We start from the raw sequence: 19553 nt of genomic DNA on the forward strand, positions 1-19553 counted from the left end.
TTGCAACTGAGAGGCCGGCAAGTGAGGCGGTGAACGTTGGAGTCTGCAGCAAGCAAGCCTCCCTGCTCGCTTCAGTGCCTGGCTGCCGGCTGCCATCTTGGCTGACAGTTAATTTGCATATACTCACTGATTAGCCAATGAAAAGGGTAGCGGTCGTACGCTAATTACCATGTTTCTCTTTTATTAGTGTAGATACTCTCCTGATTATCCAACTAAAACCTCTCAGCTGGCACCAATTCCAACCACCTCTTTTCTTATCCATCATCTCTATGTTACAAATTTAAATCCTATTGAGCCCTCCTTGCATCTTGAACCTCTCTTCTGTTGACTTATTGGCCCTACAGTGTCCTGGCTCTCTGTCCTCATGACGTTTTCTATTATAAACTCCAATTAAATGTAAAAATTACTGGCCTTACCTTTAAGTATGTGTGTATGTATATATATGCACACCCACAAATATATTTCTATGCCTAAAAGAGCTGAATTCTACCTAACTCTTGCACAGGGAAGAAATAGTGGCACTAATATGGACCTAAATGTAAATATGGAAGCATGCTCATTTCTTAAATTAATTAAGCTTTCTTTCTTTCAAGTAGCTTATAAAGCAGATTATATCACTGAGAATATTTAAAAATAATCATTTGTAAATGTGGATAATGTCAATAATACCTACTTGTAGCTACCTTTTCTTGATAAATAGAACATCTGTAAAAGACCAGTAATAATGACAAACCATGTCTAACAACAGCAGCTTTAAAGTCTGTTCTTGCCAAAACGGTTTGGCTCAGTGGATAGAGCATCAGCCTGCGGACTGAAGGGTCCCAGGTATGATTCCTGTCAGGGGCATGTACCTTGGTTGTGGGCACATCCCCAATAGGGGGTGTGCAGGAGGCAGCTGATTGATGTTTCTCTCTCATTGTTTCTAACTCTCTATCCCTCTCCCTTCCTCTCTGTAAAAAAATCAATAAAATATATTTAAAAAAAAATAAAGTCTGTTCTTTAGTTTCTTACACTGTGTCACTCTTGATAGAAGAGAAAATAAAGGTAATATAAAATGATCTGGACTCTGCATATTTATAAATGGAGTAAACTTACAGAGAACAGTGGTTGAACTTTATAATTTGAATACATTCCTCCACAATTATCATGAAGAATAGGTGTTTAATTTATTCTTTAACCCAACTTCTGAAATGTAAGCTTTGCTAGGGTACAATCTCAATTTCAAGCATTATTATTTTTTAAAAAGCCTCATTCGAATATTTTCCTTATTTTAGCTAGTGTGACAAAGACTCTCACAATTATCTTACAGGCCAAATTAAGAAATGTGGGTGGGAAGGAAGTAGAATTCAAATGTATTTGTAAGTTATTTGATTATCATGCCACAGGATATCAATGGTAGACAAGATGGCAGCCTTTGCTGGTGTTACATAGAGATGCCAGGCCCTGTTCTATTCAGGATTCATTAATGATTTGAATGAGTACTTAGAGGGGAGACTCATCAAAATTTGAGATATGTAAAACTGGGAGCTATTTCACTGGGGAAACAAAACAAAACTAAAAAGCCCAACTAACAGAATGGTATTATGGACTAATCCAGAAGATGAAATTTAACAATGACATGGATCAATTTCTACTCAGTGATTCAAAAAGGCAACTATACAACAAGATGGGTGACTATATGACTTGGCAGGATTTTTCATTAAAACAAAAGAGGAGGAACTGAATTGACCACATCTGTATGCGCAAAAGTGCAATACCATTGTACCCTTAAAAATCTGTTAAGAGGGTAGGTCTCAGGTTAAATGTTCTTCTCACATGCACATGCACTCACACACATACATGTACACACATGAGCTATGCCATCTCAAATTAGTTAGAAAGTATAAGTGTTTTTTTTAGTTAGAACTGAAAAATCTGTTTATTATTATTTTCTAGTTTATTGAGTTATACTTGATAATTAAAAATTGCACATATTTAAGGTGTACATCTTTATGATTTGATATATAATTAGATGTTGTGAAACATTCACCACAATCAAGCTAACTTAATCCAGCCATCATTTCATATTTACTTTTTTTCGTGTGTGGTAATAACACTTAAGATATACCCTTTTAGCAAATTTCAAGTATATAATACGTATCGTCAACCTATGTTGTACATTAGATCTCCATAACTTATTTATCTTGGATAACTTAAACTTTGTATCCCTTAACCAACATATCTCCAAATCTCTCTCCCCACCCCCACTAATCACCCTCTACTCTCTCTTTCTATGAATTAAACATTTTTAGATTTCACTTATAAGTGAGAATATGCAGTAGTTGTTTTTCTGTATCTGGCTTATTTCACTTAGCATAATGTCTTCCAGGTTCATCCATGTTGTCATAAATGGCATGATTTTCTTTTTTAAAAAAAAGCTGAATAATATTTAATTTTGTGTGGAAAATATATATCTTTCTTTATACATTCATCTGTCAATGGACATTTAAGCTGTTTCCAGATTTTGGCTATTGTGAATAGTGCTGTGATGAACAAGAATAAATATCCCTATATTATCTGTAGAAATTATAACATTTTGTCTTTCTGATAATAGCCATTCTAGTATATATGACATCTCACTGTGGTTTTGATTTGCATTTCCCTGATGAATAGCAATGTAGAGCACCTTTTCATATACCTGTTAGTCATTTATATGTCTTCCTTTGAGAAATGTCTATTAGGTCATTTGCCCATTTTTAAATAGGATTATTGATTTCTTTGCTACTGAGTTCCTTATATATCTTGGATATGAATTAGAGAGTATAAGTTATCACTAAATTTCCAGGAAGGAGTAGTTATCAGAAGGAAAATGTTCCCTGGATGCTGAAGACTGCATTTAATTCAGAAACAGATGCAATATACACCTTGGCCATCACTGTGAGAACACAGAATAAGAAGCTCAGAAATTAACTTCATAAGGTCATTTCATCTAGTTCTCTGCCCCAATGGGTTAAATGCTTAAGACAGCCCCAAAGCACAGATCTAAGTAATTTTTATCACCAAGACTATTTAAATTTTGATTCAGATAAATTAATGAACTCTTAAATGGAGAGGGGCTAGAGAGTTAAAGGGGAAACTACTGTACACATTTGTGCTGCCAATCTTGAAAATATATAGAATTTTCTGAATTGTCTGTCAAAATCTCAAATTTCAGCTCAAAACTCAGATTTCAGCCTTCAGACAGTTGATACTCTCTTTATGCCTCTCTGCTTACTATATTTTGGTTTTATTTCGATTAGTGTCAGAAATAAGTAACCCCTGGATTAGCAATGCCTGCCAGTTGTTCCAAGTTTACTTACCCTCTGACCCTCTTTTCCAGGTGGACCTTGGGGGCCTTGAATCCCCAGGGAACCCTATGAGGAAAAAAGGACACATGTTAATGGCCTGTTTCATGTACACCTGCCTCACAAAGAATGTTGTGAAAATTAATACCTACTGCACTGTTCAAACAAAACTTTTAAAGTGATTTGAGCTCTTTCAAGATTAGACTATGTAATATATTAATAAAGATGAACTGTCCTACTCTAAATGGTCTATCTTTATAGTTAACTCCAGAAAAGAAAAAAGGTGACTCGCAACCTGGTGAGAGGCCCAATGTTCACTGCCAGTGAAAACTCCCACGTGATCAGAACCATGTTTCACCAAACTAATGTTTGCAGGCAGAAAAATATATACTTAAACACTATAAATATAATTATATTTTCAGTGGAGAGTAGCTCTGTAAGTATCACTAAGAAAACACATGGTTATGAGAATGACTTCAACATATGTCTATTCATAACATTTAATTTTTAGTATCATAGACATTATTTAATACTTTCTCATAATTTTGCCAAGTGGTAGGGAAAATAACCATTTGTTCAGATCATAAAAAAGGCCCAGGAAATGCCTGTTGTTGTTAATCTGAAAGTTAAGTCTCCTGATTCTTACAGATAGTTACTGTTACACAAAAATTCCGATTCATCATGACACTCAAACTGCTGGTTATATAAAATCTTCAGCAGTTATTGCTAAGTTGTTACCGCTCTGAAAGCTCATTCTTAGTATCTCCTGATCTTCCTCCTTCCTTATTCACCTGCAATGGTTGGAGATTTAGGCTCTTTTTCTCTCAGTCCACATTCTCTCGTCAGTGGGCTTTGAATTCTCTAGGCTAATAATTCTTTTTTTTTTTTATTGCTTAAAGTATTACAAAGGGTATTACATATGTGTCCTTTTTTTTCTTCCCCGCCCTTGACAATCCTCTGGCCCCCCCTACCCCCCAGTGTCTTATGTCCATTGGTTATGCTTATATGCATGCATACAAGTCCTCCGGTTGATCTTTTGCCCCCCTCCCTCCTGCCCCCCAACCCTCCCTGGTCTTCCCGCTGCAGTTTGACAATCAGTTTGAGGCAGCTCTGCCTCTGTATCTATTATTGCTCAAAAGTTTATAATGGTCTTTATTATCCATGAATGAGTGAGATCATGTGGTATTTTTCCTTCATTGACTGGCTTATTTCACTTAGCATAATTCTCTCCAGTTCCATCCATGCCGTTAATTCTAAGATTTATAACCCAAGTTTATTTTCTGAGCTGAAGATCCACATATCCAACTGTCTGCTTGACCATACCCATGGTCTCCTCTAGCTTGTAGGCATTCAAAATGTAGCATGTAAAACAGCGGACTTAGGACCCTCTCTCAAAAGTGAGATCTTCCAGCATTCCTCAACTCAATAAATCCACACAACATCCTCTTGTGCTCATTACAAAATCTAGAATGCATCCTCCATACATTCCTGTCTCAAATTTCTTTTTTACATCCAGTGACCAAGTCCTTTTAATGCATTTCCAAAGTATATTTGGATCCATCTATATCTATTCTTAATGCTCCCATTATCAATTCTTGCTTGCTCATCTGTAAGAGCTCCCTCGTTGACACTAGACACAGACTCACCATTCTCTACATCACAGCTAAATTGACCTTGAGAAAACCCAGCCTGACCTTACCTGACTTTCCACATGAAGAGACGGTTACCTGTTTCACAGTCTCACAGTGTCTTATTCTTGTCCTTTAAAGTACTGGCCACAAGTTCATTTAAATGATTGTTCATGCAATGATCTGTTTCTCTCACAAGACTCTAAGGACCATAGCAAAATCTGTGTCTTATTCATCATGGGATGTGCCTATTAATGTCTGACTAAAAAATAAAATTCATATAAGGAAATCAATTAACTGCTTTTGGGTAAAGGCAGTAATTTTGAAATGATTTTGCAAATATTTATGATTAATTGATCATCTATTAAATGACTTAAATGGCTTGAATAAATGAGACATCTAGTACTATATATTGAAACAAACCTGGAATCACCTTCATTTTAAAATAAACATTCTATTGTTACCCAATTTAAAAGTAATTAGGATTCATTTTTATAATATGACCTTTTTATTTAAAAGTCATGGCTACTGTTAAACTAAAACATCAGATGTGCTTGTGATGACCTATTATTATTTATCATGTATATATTCAATTTTTCCTTTTTTCATAAAAACTAAATTTTCATAATGTTGTAAAGCATAATTTTACTATCTAGTTTTATTTTGAATAGAAAAAGGTTATAAGCAGGTTATTTTATTTTTTTCATTTAGTTAGGTTTCATTTGACTAAAGTTGTCAGAATTTAGTATGAATTGTTGAAACTAATTTTCTAAAAACATTAGTACAAAAAATTCTGCACATATCACCAACCCACAGTATTCCCTATAAATCTTTCAGACTCTTCCATAAAACACTAATATAGTGTAGGTATTTATAATTTTCAATTCTCTTATTTACTTTGGAAAAAGTTACTATTACAGGGATATATGGAGCCTATGTTTTATTGATTTAGGCAGGAATAAAATCCTGGGAATGAAAAAAAGTTCTTTTTGTTGCTATGAAAGTGTTATGTAACCAAGGAAAGTTGGCTTATTAGGCTAACATAAGGTTGGTAAATTTCTAATGTGTATAAGAAAACAAATGCTGAAAACCAAATATAATAAGTATTAATTACAATATAATTACAGGGAGTTGTGTCATTATTTACAAGAAGGACATAATCTTGGCTCTAGATTAAATGCTTCCCTCTTACCCTTAGGAAACTATTATAATTTCATGAATAGTCAAACTTATATATAACATTTTTGACATCCATCCAAATGCTGGCAGCCCTTTCAGTGTTTTTAAACACGAGCCACTAAAAAATACACACACCAAACATTCATCAGTGGAGTACAATTAGTTCTGAGCCACATATAATAAAAGTTCCCTTCCTTTACTTTCTGAAGAAGTTACATAGCAAAAGCTTACATAATGTAAAAATATTAAAATTGATTTAAAATGTATTCAGGAGAGTAAAAATGATATATGAGAACGTTTTGTGAGCAATGTCCAAACAGTAAGATAAAGTTCACTCACATTTATAACCCGCCTCTATGCCTCTTGGATCTTCGTGATTCTGAATCCTCCCTTCACCCTTAACCTCTGCTAACTCTAGGACCTATTGGAAATCATTTTTAATCTCCAATGGATTATTCACTATTTGAATTATTCATGATCAATTTTAATCCTAGCCACATTGCATTAATGTTCAGAATATTTTTGAGCTACCCTTTATCAAATATTAATTGAAATTTACAAAGAAAAATTATATGATATTGTCATTAGTAAAGCACAGGCCAACCAACTGCAGAAAAATCATATTTTTTACCATGCATTAAAATTTGGTGATGATTTATTATTTAAATTATCCAGCTCACTACTCCTCTCATTTAGTAAAGTCTAAAAATGGACTTACTTACCACATACTATGACAATTATAGATACATTGAAGCTCCAGCTTACTAAATTAAACTTGGGTACAGCTCAGCATTTGTCTCAGAACTCTCCCACAGTTCATTCTTACTATGGTCTTGTAAATGCCATTATGCATGTATTTTACTTATTATTTTAATTAACTAAGAGTTCTAGAGGATTACTTATATATTTGTTAATTAAATTGGGGTGATTTTGGTTAATAAAATTATATAGGTTTCAGCCCTGGCCAGTGTGTCTCAGTGGTTACAGTGTCAGCCCGAGCACCGAAGGGTCTTGGGTTCAATTCCTGGTCAAGGGCATGTACCTGGGTTGCAGGTTCGATTCCTGCCCCAGTCAAGGCATGTGTGGGAGGTAACCAATCCAATCCATGTGTTTCTCTCACATGGATGTTTCTCTCTCTCCCCCTTCCTCCCTTCCACTCTCTAAAAATTAATGGGGAAAAAAATCCTTGAGTGAGGATTAACAAAATACAACAACAAATTATATAGGTTTCAGGTATAAAATTATACAATACATCATCTGTATACTGTATTGTGTGTTTACCTCCCCAAGTCCAGTCTCCTTCCATGACCATTTATCCCCTCTTTACCCTCTGCTACCTCCCCCACCCTCCTTCCTAGAGGACAGAGGATTATTTTTTTCTATCTTCTACCACACACAGAAGAGACTCAATAAATACCTAGTAAATTGAAAGAAAACACAGAGATAGAAGTGGTGGTGGTAGGGAATAGGTTTCTGCTGCCCATATAATCATATTCATCTTCAAAACTTGGACTTGGACTTTAATACCACATTGGAGAGCCTTCAGTCTCCTCTTCATTCCTCATATAAAGTGATCATTTCATTCTCTGATGCCTCACAGTTAGTTTATTTAAGAATTATCATTTACCACCTATGACATCGCCTCTGTTACGGAACTTATTTAAATTTCTGACCACTACTTGAGATTTAACAGATTTATACCATTTCTCTAGTTAGAGAATCATATATCTTAAGTAACTTTGTGCACATGGCATATCTGCATAATACGTACATTATTTTCTTTGATTTAATTGGTGAAGAATAATGCCTATCCATTTCTTTCTACTTTTTCCATCCAGTTAGTCTGCTATAAAAATAACTGTAAGTTGGTTTATTCCCAAATTCCACAAACGTAAAGATTTATTGCTTTTTGGAAAGAGAAACTTGAGAATGTATTTAGGATGGTCACGATGTAAACATCTGCATGTGTCTATCAGGCTTTTTTTTTTTAAGTGAAATTCTGGACAATAAAAATGTTGACCAATAACAGAATTCATGAGGTTGCTACCTCTTTGGGTTAGGATAAAAATATGCACAAGCAGTCCAATCCAGCTAAGCCATTCTAAGTTCCACTGGATACCTATTACAGAGAGTTCCATTTCACACAGCCCTCTCTGGACAATCGGCTGATTATTTAAGACAGACTAGAGCTTATCATCAGGGAAGCTCCTGTAAATATTTAACTGGGAAATTACTTAGAATTAACTGGTTCAGAACATAATTTTGAAGTGTTTAACAAATACAGCAGATGTTTAGTAGAGTTAATAGGGTAGATTAATTGCATGTGAACACATCTTCATTTGTGAAAAGAGGCAAGCTATATTCATAACTTCTCAATCAAAGAAAGGAGCTCAAGTGAACAAGGAGAGTTTCATTTTAATGTATTATTTGCACTCCCTTGCCAGGAATGTTGAGGAACATATGATACCTAAAACTGACTTCAACAAAAATGTTATGCAAGTAAGTGTATTTTAACTGTTATGATTATTGCTTTAGAATATGCTTCATAAACTTGAAACATAAGATTAAGCAAAAACTGAATACATTCTTAACATGCCACTAAGGCATTTTCTATGTTTCAAATAGAGTGTATAAAATTAAAGTTGAAAACAGACTTTATCTGTTTTTATAGAAAGTTTCATGCTTTAATATGAGAACAATGGGAAAAAATTTTATAAGTTGGAAACATCAGAACAGACTACAAAAAACAAATAAATAAAAATATAAAAGGCATACAGTCCAGTCATGGGAAGAGATTTTCATATTAGTTCCGAGAAGTGGCATTTAAGACTTTATGCTTATAAATTAAAGGAGCAACCAGTTTTATGTTATTTCACAGAAGTATAATGACACAAGAAAGAATTTCCCTCAGGGTGTGTAAGTATTCAGAAAGAGAAATTCTATGTTATATTTCAAAAGCCTATCATTTTATCATAAGCAGTTGTCAGTGCATGCTAGGAAATAGATGTCTTTGAATAAAGAACAATAGAATCTCTTCCATATACTGAAAGAAGCCCTTCAAGCCTATCTAGTAACACTGACAAGAGAAAAATAAGAACTGTCACTAGAAAGAATACTCTATGAAATATCTGTGTGGACAGAAATGCTTCAATCATTATCATTTACAGTAAATAGGTTTCATAACTAGATGGACAAATTTACCCTACCTTTGACAATTTAAAAAATAGAGGTCATTTGTAGTGCTTTCAAAACTTAATTTCATTCTAAAGTCCTGGCAGCATTTTAAACATGAGACATAAATGAATTATGGTCCCATGTGGAAGCAGGGATAGATTTTAACAATAATCTTTCTCTATGCTTTTTGAACTCAGAAATCACATTTCTTTTTGTTATATAGATTCTGAAATAGCAAGTCCTCAGTCACTACCGATTCAGTCAATTAAACTAAATGTATTATAAATTAAGTAATAGAATATATAGTCTGTAAATTTAGATTTTGTACTTTCCTCTAACAATGATTTTTGCCCTTATTTGAGACATTCCACTTCATAAATTGTACATATTCTTGGTTCCTTTCCACTTTGCATATTATCTAGCATAATGGATTGCATTTAGTAGGTGTTAAATGGATGAATGACTGCTAAGATTCTGATTCTTTACACTTTTCTTGGTACTTCTGCTGTAGTGAGAACATTAATTGTCATAACTACAGAAATTCTGATTTAGAAACTTACATTATTCATCAAAGTAATTCAAGTATAATTCTTATACTTCTATATGGATAAGTTTGTCCTTCATTAGAGGAAGAAATACAACCTGAATTCTTTGATTTATCTCACAGTGATGAGCATTAACTACTTAGTTTTTGAAAAACAACATGAACTAAAAAGATTAAAGCGTCCAACCAAACCATTTATTAATAAGAAATAGAACCAATCAAGTTACTTAAAATGTTATCATTTAAAATAATGTAGTTTCACATTTGGTAATTATTCTTGATTTACTTTCATTTATTTGTCATAAGTAATTTCACATTTTGGTCATTTCATATTTATAATTATTCTTGACTATGAAAAACTGTGTAGATTTGCTTTATTTTGACGCCAACCTAATACATGAAGTCATTTGATTTCTGTGAACTCAAAGATCTGTTGACAAGTAAAAAAAATTGAAAGGCTATGGTCTGTCAAGTCTATTTGTATCATGTCTTAATGATTTATGAGGGAGAATATATATGATTGATTCAGTTTTAATGATTAGTCTGATCAAATAACAGTCTGTATTTCTGGACTGGATTTTCCACAGGTGAGTGGCCACATGGAAACATGGTTCCATTGCACAAAGAGGGAATAATCTACACACAGGCTGTTTTAAAATGTATTCTGATGTTTTCAGAGGAATGGACAGCATGATAGAAATGTAAGTCCAACTTTAATATCCTCAATAACTTTTGTGTTTGGGTTATGCAACACAAGTGACCAGAATGAAGAAAACATAATCTAGTAATTTCAGGGTTAAAACATAACTCATTACAGAGATGTTCACACATCACATGAAAGACTCAGGTATTAAATGCAGATAACTGTAATGATGATTTATACAATATCAGGCTAAGTTACAATTGAGTTAGCTGGTGAAAACCAAACTTTTAAGAGGGGAAAATGCTGCATACCATAATAAAAAAAGTTCAATATTAAAAACATACATTTAAGTACTTTTTCCTATGAAGTAAGACTTAACTATACAGTGCATTTTGGTAATTTATGTACTAACTAATCAGTAAAGTAGTTGCATTACCTATTTATCAGCTTTTTATAGATACATTTTTATATTGATAAAAAAGACTAACCCTTGAAAATGTTAGAATTGTCAGACTTAGTTAAATACATCCGAGGGATAACTTCTTTTTCCTTTTAAAAATCTTTACCTAAGGACATGCTTATTGATTTTAGAGAGAGAGAGAAAAGGACAGAGAATTTGATCTGTTGTCTTCTCATATTGGGGATCAAATCCGTAACCTCGGTATGTGCCCTGACCAGAATCAAACCCCACAACCTTTCAGTGTACAGGACGATGCTCTAACCAACTGAGCCACAGTGGCCAGGTCTCAGTAATGTACTGATTATTGTAGGTCAATGGACAAATCAGTTCTATATACATATTTCTTTAAACACAACCATTTAGAAATGGAGGAAAACATTTACCCTTCATAATCTCATCTACTTAATGACTGAATAACTCAAGGCTGTGTCAGAGTAACTTCAATTCAGTGCCAGTGGCATTAATAAGATTAGTTGTGATGTGTCATATTGACCCTTCAGGATGTTGTTCCTATGTCACTCTTCAATCTGCTGGTTTGGCAACACTATGTGTTTTCCAAGTAAGCAGAACTGATTTATCAAAGCCAGAAACAAACCACTTCATTTTCAAGCTACCGATCAAACACTAGACTAGAAAGTTAGCATGAAAGTAAATTACAATTAATGTTTTCATAATATTTCAATAAAATGGAGGAATCAGAAAGATATTTTCAAGCTCCTGAAAAAGAATAGTGTATCAAGGGAACAAATCAAGATAATTTGAGAGTCATTGTACTAATATACAGCTATAACAAACATACAAACAGTAGTGAGTAAAAAGACAATACGAACAACACATAAAAAGACTTTCATACTTGCACAGAACCAAAAGGTAGAAGCCCACTGTCATTTTAACAAATCATATGAAAACCTCCACACACTCACAATAGCAGGATTTGTTTTTAAAGATATACAATGCATATGAGAATTGTTGAGGAAGAAGTTAGAGAATTGGCATTGAGTACCTGCTATTGTCAGAAATCCCACTAGTCATTTTACATAAGTGATTTTATTTAATTCTAACAACCCTAAGAAATAGAATTTTCCCTTTCATTGATGAGAAAAACTTCCTAAAATAACACTGCAAATAAGAGGGGGACCTGAACTGAAACTCAAGCATGTCTAACCCAAAACTCTATCCCACTTTCAATGTATTCTACTTCCACTTCCAAAGAAATATTTGGAGCATAACATTTATGTGGAATATGCATCATCATAGTGCCTGAATGGAGTTTCAGGTCAATCTCACCAGATTTAAAACACAGCATCATCCTTTATGTTTTTATACATAAAGGTATTAAACTTTGCAGAATATATTAGGAAACTAAGAAATGGTTGTAAAACAGAGTGGCATTCTATTAAAAAATGGAATGAAAAATCAACAGCCTGATTGAAAGTAAAAATAGCAAAGCCCCAGAAAGTCATCTGAGGATTAGAATAGGTGGGGAGCTGAATGGGGCAGTAGTAAGGTTAGCAGTGTTGTGGTAAACAACCATTTGCTAGGATTTGTTTTTAAAAGGTATACAATGCATAAGAGAATTGTTGGTGACAATTCTCCATCGATTAGTTTGCATTTCCACTTGTCTTGTGAGTCACTAACTGCTCTATGTTCTGAACTATCTTTTCACCCTTCAGGTAGCTGTCTATCCAAAAGGGGACCTAGAAAGTTCCAACTTAATTCTGGCTCTGCCACCTAGATGCTCTTGTTGACTTGACTGACATGGTTCTAGACTAAAAAGATAATGGCCTCTTGGTTTAGCACATTGCTCACTCAGCACCCATTTGGCTAACGTGGGGGACAGAATAGGTCTCTGTAAGTTTTACTAAAATGTCCATGCCCTTGTTGATGAATTTAGATTGCTGCCTCACATCTAGGGGAAAGATCAATTCAGAAACTTGAGAAAATAATATGGCTTTCTAAGGTGAATTTGGGTAATTAATAGGATTTGTTCAGCTGGTTGGGTCTGGGATTCTATAGGTTGGCCTCATCTACTTGCTTGGGGTCATTAATGGTAGCCCTCATTAAATTCCATATGAGACAAACTGAACAGTTTTGGTCCCAGCCTCTGTTTGTAGGGATAATCAGAATGGTTGATAGAGTAGCATACTCACAGGAAAATTTGTCAGAAGTCAAGACAGTAACATAGAAAAGAGGGAGGAATATTGTTGGGAGACAATGGATCTTTCCAGGGTCTTTCATGTTCCTTCATGTCTTATGAGGGAGGTACTAAATGCCGTTTTGTTCTGAACTCTCTTTTTAAGGCTGTTTATATAGAAAAACAAAGGGCAGGTTTGCGTACTGTTCAGAATAATAAAGAGAATGTCTCCCTCTGGGGCAAAGAGAAGGTTCTCTTGTAAACCATTATGAAAGACTTGGGTTTCCTGAGCATGGAGTTCTTCATTTGTGACACAAACATACTGCGTGTCAGTACCTATGGATTACTCCTGCGGCCTGGCAGCAAGGCAACCAATGCAAACAGGAAGCTCATGCTCCCGCTGCCATGAGTGATCCTCTTTTCTCTCTGGCTCAGTCCATGAAACTGTGGCAGGCTAAACCGCAAGTAGGATAAAATTTCATACCTTTCACAGTTCTTGACACTGGTAAGTCAAACCTTGCTCTATAATAGGAATATATCTGATTTAATTAAACTATTCTTTATATTTAACCTCTAACCTCTTAAAATAATGTGATGAAATAGAATTTAAAGAAAAATTATTATTAAGTACAAATTGGCAGTTACAAAGTAGTCACAGGGATGTAAAGTACAGCATAGGGGATATAGTCAATAATATTGTGATAACTATGAATGGTGCCAGGTGGGTACTGAAAATATCAGGATGGCCACTTTGTAAAGTATATGATTGTCTAACCACTATGCTGTACACCTGAAACTAATACAAAATAATATTAAAAGTAAACTGTAATGGGAAAATTAAAAGAAGTATTATTAAAGGGTATCTACTAGATCATAGATAAATTAAATTTCTTTAGGGAATGTAAAAAAGGGAAGAATAGAATTTTAGAGTTGGAAATGACTTTTGAAACCATCTGTTTCAACCCCTAAATATTAATAGGTGACATGACCAAGGTGAATAAATAAACAAAAATAGTTGCATATCTCAGGGCAGATTTTGGGTTTCTCAGAGCCATTAAATCTTTATTTCTCAAAAGATGACTTTAATAATGGATTAAAACATAAAAAGCTTCTGGTTATGTCTGCAGTATACTGAACATAAAGTAGGATTCTTCAAGTAAGGAGATAATTCCAGTTGCCCACAAACATCATGACTCTCAAAATGATAAAAAAAAAAAAATCAGGGGTAGTAAGTGACATCAAGATTGCCATTGCTGAAAACTTTTAATATAGGAGAAGGTGACTATCTGCCCTAAAACCTGCTCTTTGTTATGATGTGTAAGTCAGAACTCTTATATTATCCTCTAGATATTTTCACTGCAGGATTTAGTGATATTTTACTTTAATAATATGTTCGTCAGTGAAAAATATCTGTTTCCCCTACCTATGAAGAAGACATTTATTGAGTAGCTACACTGCACCAACTACTTTTAATCTCTGGTGGTACAGCTATACATAAGATAGACAAGGTTGCTGTCCTCCTGGAGGTTATACGAGAGGTAAATGACAAAACTTAAATTTAGTTTACATTTAATAGTTTATTTCAAATGAAAGAATTCTACCCATAAAGAGACCACAATTATATAAAAATTCTCTTTGAACATTTCTCAGAAATTACTTCATGAAAACCTCTAGGTTTATTTCTATCGATATATCTACCACTGAATATTAAGCATCCTATATAATAAAGAGGGAATATGCAAATTGACCATCACTCCACCACAAAGATGGCGGTGCTCACAGCAGAGGCTGAGTTCCTGTAACGAGCCTTAAAAAGCAATCAGCAGGAACCTGAGGCTGCGCCCCCCTCTTCTGCCCCCATGGGGCTTGACAGGGGACCTCAGGCCATGCTCCCTACCCTGGCGCCAGGCTGGGGGACTTCAGGCTGTGCCCCCCACCCGGCAGGGTTTGACGGGGGACTTCAGGCCATGCCCTCCACCCGGTGAGGCTTGACGGGGGACCTCAGGCCATGCCCCCTGCCTGGTAGGGCTTGACAGGGGACCTCAGGCTGCACCCCCCGCCCCGGCACCAGGCTGGGGGACCTCAGGCCATGCCTCCCACCCAGCAGTGCTTGTGGGGGACCTCAGGCTGTACCTTCCCACCTGGTGGGGCTTGACAAGGGACCTTAGGCCGCACTTCCCGCCCTGACACTAGGCCAGGGGACCTGAGGTTGAAACCATGCCCGGCGGGGCTTGACGAGAGTGGGGCCGGCCGGGTCTGGATCTAGCCGAACGGGGGTTGGGTCGGCCAGGTCTCGGTCTCACGCAATTTCAAGGTGCACGTGGGTGGGCGGGGACTTGACTCCGGGTCCCATGCTGCGCCCCAGACTCTGACAGGAGGAAGATTTTCATATACATTTTACTAATTTTCTTTCATCTCTGACACTTCTATTATAGAGAAAGGGAAAATAGCAATATTAAAATATTTCCTCTAATTAATCCCCTTTTAATGTGCACAAATTTTATGCACCAGGCCACTAGTAATAACATAAGAATACTAGTTCAAAGTTAAAAAGGGGCCAGTCCAATGATACATCTGATAAAGGGTTATTACCCAAAATATATAAGGAACTCACACAACTTAACAGAAGGAAGAAAAACAATCCAATTAAAAAATGGGCAAAGGACCTAAATAGACATTTTTCCAAAGCAAACATACAGATGGCCAAGAGACATATGAAAAAAATGCTCAAAGTCAATGATCATCCAAGAGATGCAAATTAAAATGACAGTGAGGTATCACCTCACCTGTCAGAATGGCTACCATCAACAAAATTAACAAATGACAAGTGCTGGCGAGGATGTGGAGAAAAGGGAACCCTAGTACACTGCTAGTGGGAATGCAGACTGGTGCAGCCATTATGGAAAGCAGCATGGAGTTTCTTCAAAAAATTAAATATGGAACTGCCATTTGACCCAGTGATCCCACTTCTAGAACATATCCTAAGAAACTCGAAACACCAATCAAAAAGAATGTATGCACCCCTATGTTCATACCAGCACAATTTACAATAGCTAATATCTGGAAATAGTACAAATGCCCATCAGTAGATGAGTGGATAAAAAGCTGTGGTACATTTACACCATGGAATACTATGCAGCATTAAAAAAGAAGGCTTGCCTAACCGGTTTGGCTCAGCGGGTAGAGCGTCGGCCTGCAGACTCAAGGGTCCCGGGTTCGATTCCGGTCAAGGGCATGTACCTTAGTTGCGGGCACATCCCCAGTAGGGGGCGTGCAAGAGGCAGCTGATCGATGTTTCTAACTCTCTATCCCTCTCCCCTCTTCTCTGTAAAAAATCAATAAAATATATTTGGAAAAAAAAAAAAAAGAAGGCTTTCTTACTCTTTGAGACAGCATGGAGGGACCTGGAGAGTATCATGCTAGGTGAAATAAGTCAGTAGGAGATAGACAAGTATCACATGATCTCACTCATATGTGGAATCTAATGAACAAAATAAACTGAGGAACAGAATGGATCCAGAGACATGGAAGCATGAAATACAGTGTGGAAACTCGGAAGAAAGGTGGGAGAGGGTGGGTGGGTGGGAGGTAATCAACCAAGGCCCTTGTTTGCATTTGTGCACGGCCCATGGACATAGACAAATGGCGGTGAGGGCCTGGGGCAGGGGACGGGGCGGACTGAAGGGGGTAAATGGGGGAAAAAGGAGACATATGTAATACTTTCAACAATAAAGAATTATTTCTAAAAAATAAAAAGGGGCCAGTCATTGTTCAAAAAATCATACATATGCTAATTAATTTAATCATCACCACAACACTATGCAATAGGAAATATTATGCTCCCATTTTATAGACAATGAAACCAGAGCACAGAAAGGCCAAGTAACATACGGTTCAAATTACCCAAGCAGTCTGAATCCAGGGTCTGCGTAACTCCAAAACTACATTTTATGCATTTTTGGTTTGTTAAAACCAGTTGAATAGTTAATTGGAATAAATATAATTCTAATCCTTTTAGAGAGCAATCATTTTTAAATTCCATTTTATAGATCAAAATATTTTAAATTCTTAAATAAAGTGGAATTGAGTTAAAGTAATTTCTGTGTAGATTTATGACTTAAGTACACATTTTTATGCATATAATTTTTTAAAAAGTTTTATCTATTTTATAATTTTCTAATGGCATTTGAGATACATTTTAATGTTTTTTCTAGATTGCTAAATATCATAACATGACATAAAATATTTCTTTCATAAAAGTACCAAAATGCCAAAGTAGAGCACTTTTAGGATAGAAAATTTGACTGTTAAGTTTTAAAATACATAATTTAGAATTATGATGAAAACAATTTAAAATGTCTTTTGAAACAGAAGCAAACTATAAACAGAAGGGCAGAAGGAGCTATTCTCAAATCATGCATCTGATGGAAGATATATAAATCACCTCCCTGGCAAATGAACTGATGGTAGGTTTTCTACAATATAAATCTTCTCTCAGGCTAAACATAAATCTTTCTAGGGCCTTAAGCATCAACTCCACTATATTTCTTACAGAGTCAATAAAAATAGCTTTATAGTATAGAAATGCTTTCTATTTTAATCAACAAATTCATTTATATGTCTTTTGCCCACAAAATTTAGAAAAAGGTTGGATTTTTGAAATAATTTCAACTGCCTTCCTTTTTACTGGCCCACTCGTACCTTAAACATCATTGAGCTGGATCACCAGTTTCAGAAAGTTAATAAATTAAATGTGAATTCTGAAACATTTTAAGGCTAATAGTATTAATTCAAATTCAGGTAATTCATAAAAAGAGCATATAAATAACCCATATTTTAATATGTAAGAAATTTAAAACAATGCTAAATTGAACTGCCTGTTAATTACTATGCTATAGAACATATGTTTATTCTAGTCAGAACAGAAAGAGAAATTATGCTTCATGGGCATTTAACAAGAATACAATATTTCATTCACTTAAAAAGAGAAGGCCTGGGGTGGGACAGGGGCCGGGAGGAGGGGAGTAAAGGGGGGAGAAATAGTGGGACACCTGTAATACTATCAACAATAAAATAAAATTTAAAAAAGAGATGGTTATAGTTCCTTAGAAATTTTAGTAAAAAGTAATTATTTAGTAGTTGAGTCTGTGATTTAAATGTATTTAAAATGAATAACCAAATTATAGCATAAAAATTCTAGTAAAAATTATTTTTTCAGAAATAACTAAATGTTTTTGTGTAGTACAAGCATAACTACAGTTGTACAAATACTTGTAGGATATTTATGTATTAATTTCAAATGATCAGTTTAAAAATGAGCAATTTTATTACCAACTGGTTGCTTTTTCTTAAACCCAATAGGTTCCAAGAAGGCAAAGACAGCCAGTGCTGTTTGTGTGCCGAGTACCTAGTGCAGTGTCTGACACAGTTAGAATTTGAGTAACTGGGCAGGTTAAAAGGAGGGAGGAAGGGATGGAAGGGACCATTTTATCTACTGATCATTTCTGTACCTTGTTTATGCTAATTTATAAAAAAAACCCACTACATTGCCAGATTTCCCTTATATGAATACTGTATTGTCTCTTGTGCATTAGGGCCATCTATTAATTTGTATGTCATCTGATTTATAAATAAGCAGCTGAGATCTCCTCTCAGTTGTTTATGGTATTTAGGTAGCTTTCATAGGGTGAAATCTGTCCTCCATCTCTGTGCCTAATTTTCCCTTCAACTGGATTTATCTGGGCCCTAAGGAACTGGCATTTAAAGTCTCATTTAGTAAGCATGTCTAAGACACTTCTGCTGTTGACTCTCTAAACCTTTGGCTTCTGTGTAAACATTTGGTGCCATCTGGATGAGTCTTTAATAACTTCCCAGAGACAGGGCCAGAGCAACACAGTCATTTTCCTTGGGAACTAAAATTAGTGGGTAAATTATGTGAGGTAGCATTGTCCCACTTTTCTCCACCTGTCTCTTCTGACATGACAGGCAAAGGCCAAAGGAGAAGAGAGGGAAAGAAGCATTAACCAGTTGCCTCATTTTAGTAAGGCCTTGCTTCTGAACCTTCAGGTAAGGAATTTAGCAAAACCTGACTATAAAAACAGCAGTATATTTTATTTGAGGAGAAGCTGGGAACAGTGAGTAAATAGTAAGGACATAAAACTTATACACAAGTTTAGGAAGTTATAGGGAAAGACACACTACATTTACACAAAATTCAGATTTTTAACAACAAATGACAAAGAACCAAAGGACCTGTACTTATTATAGCTGCATATTGAAATGTAAGGATTTATAGTTATATTTAAACTAGAGGCCCGGTGCACAAAAATTTGATACACAAAATTTAACAACAAATGACAAAGAACCAAAGGATCTGTACTTATTATAGCTGCATATTGAAATGTAAGGATTTAAGGATTTATAGAAACTAGAGGCCCGGGGGGACAAAAATTTTGGCCCCCCGGGGGG

General features: G+C 35.3%; 1 protein-coding gene across 1 annotated transcript in view; it reads right to left on the minus strand.

The window, feature by feature from the left end:
- Positions 1–19553, minus strand: part of COL19A1 (collagen, type XIX, alpha 1) — a 312484-nt gene that overhangs the window by 134323 nt on the left and 158608 nt on the right. Inside the window, exon 17 of the mRNA XM_014547409.1 lies at positions 3339–3392. Coding sequence (XP_014402895.1) covers positions 3339–3392 — 54 coding nt within the window. The remainder of the gene's footprint in view (positions 1–3338; positions 3393–19553) is intronic.

The sequence above is a fragment of the Myotis brandtii genome, unplaced genomic scaffold (genome assembly GCF_000412655.1).
Source record: "Myotis brandtii unplaced genomic scaffold, ASM41265v1 scaffold471, whole genome shotgun sequence".
Taxonomy (NCBI): Eukaryota; Metazoa; Chordata; class Mammalia; order Chiroptera; family Vespertilionidae; genus Myotis; species Myotis brandtii.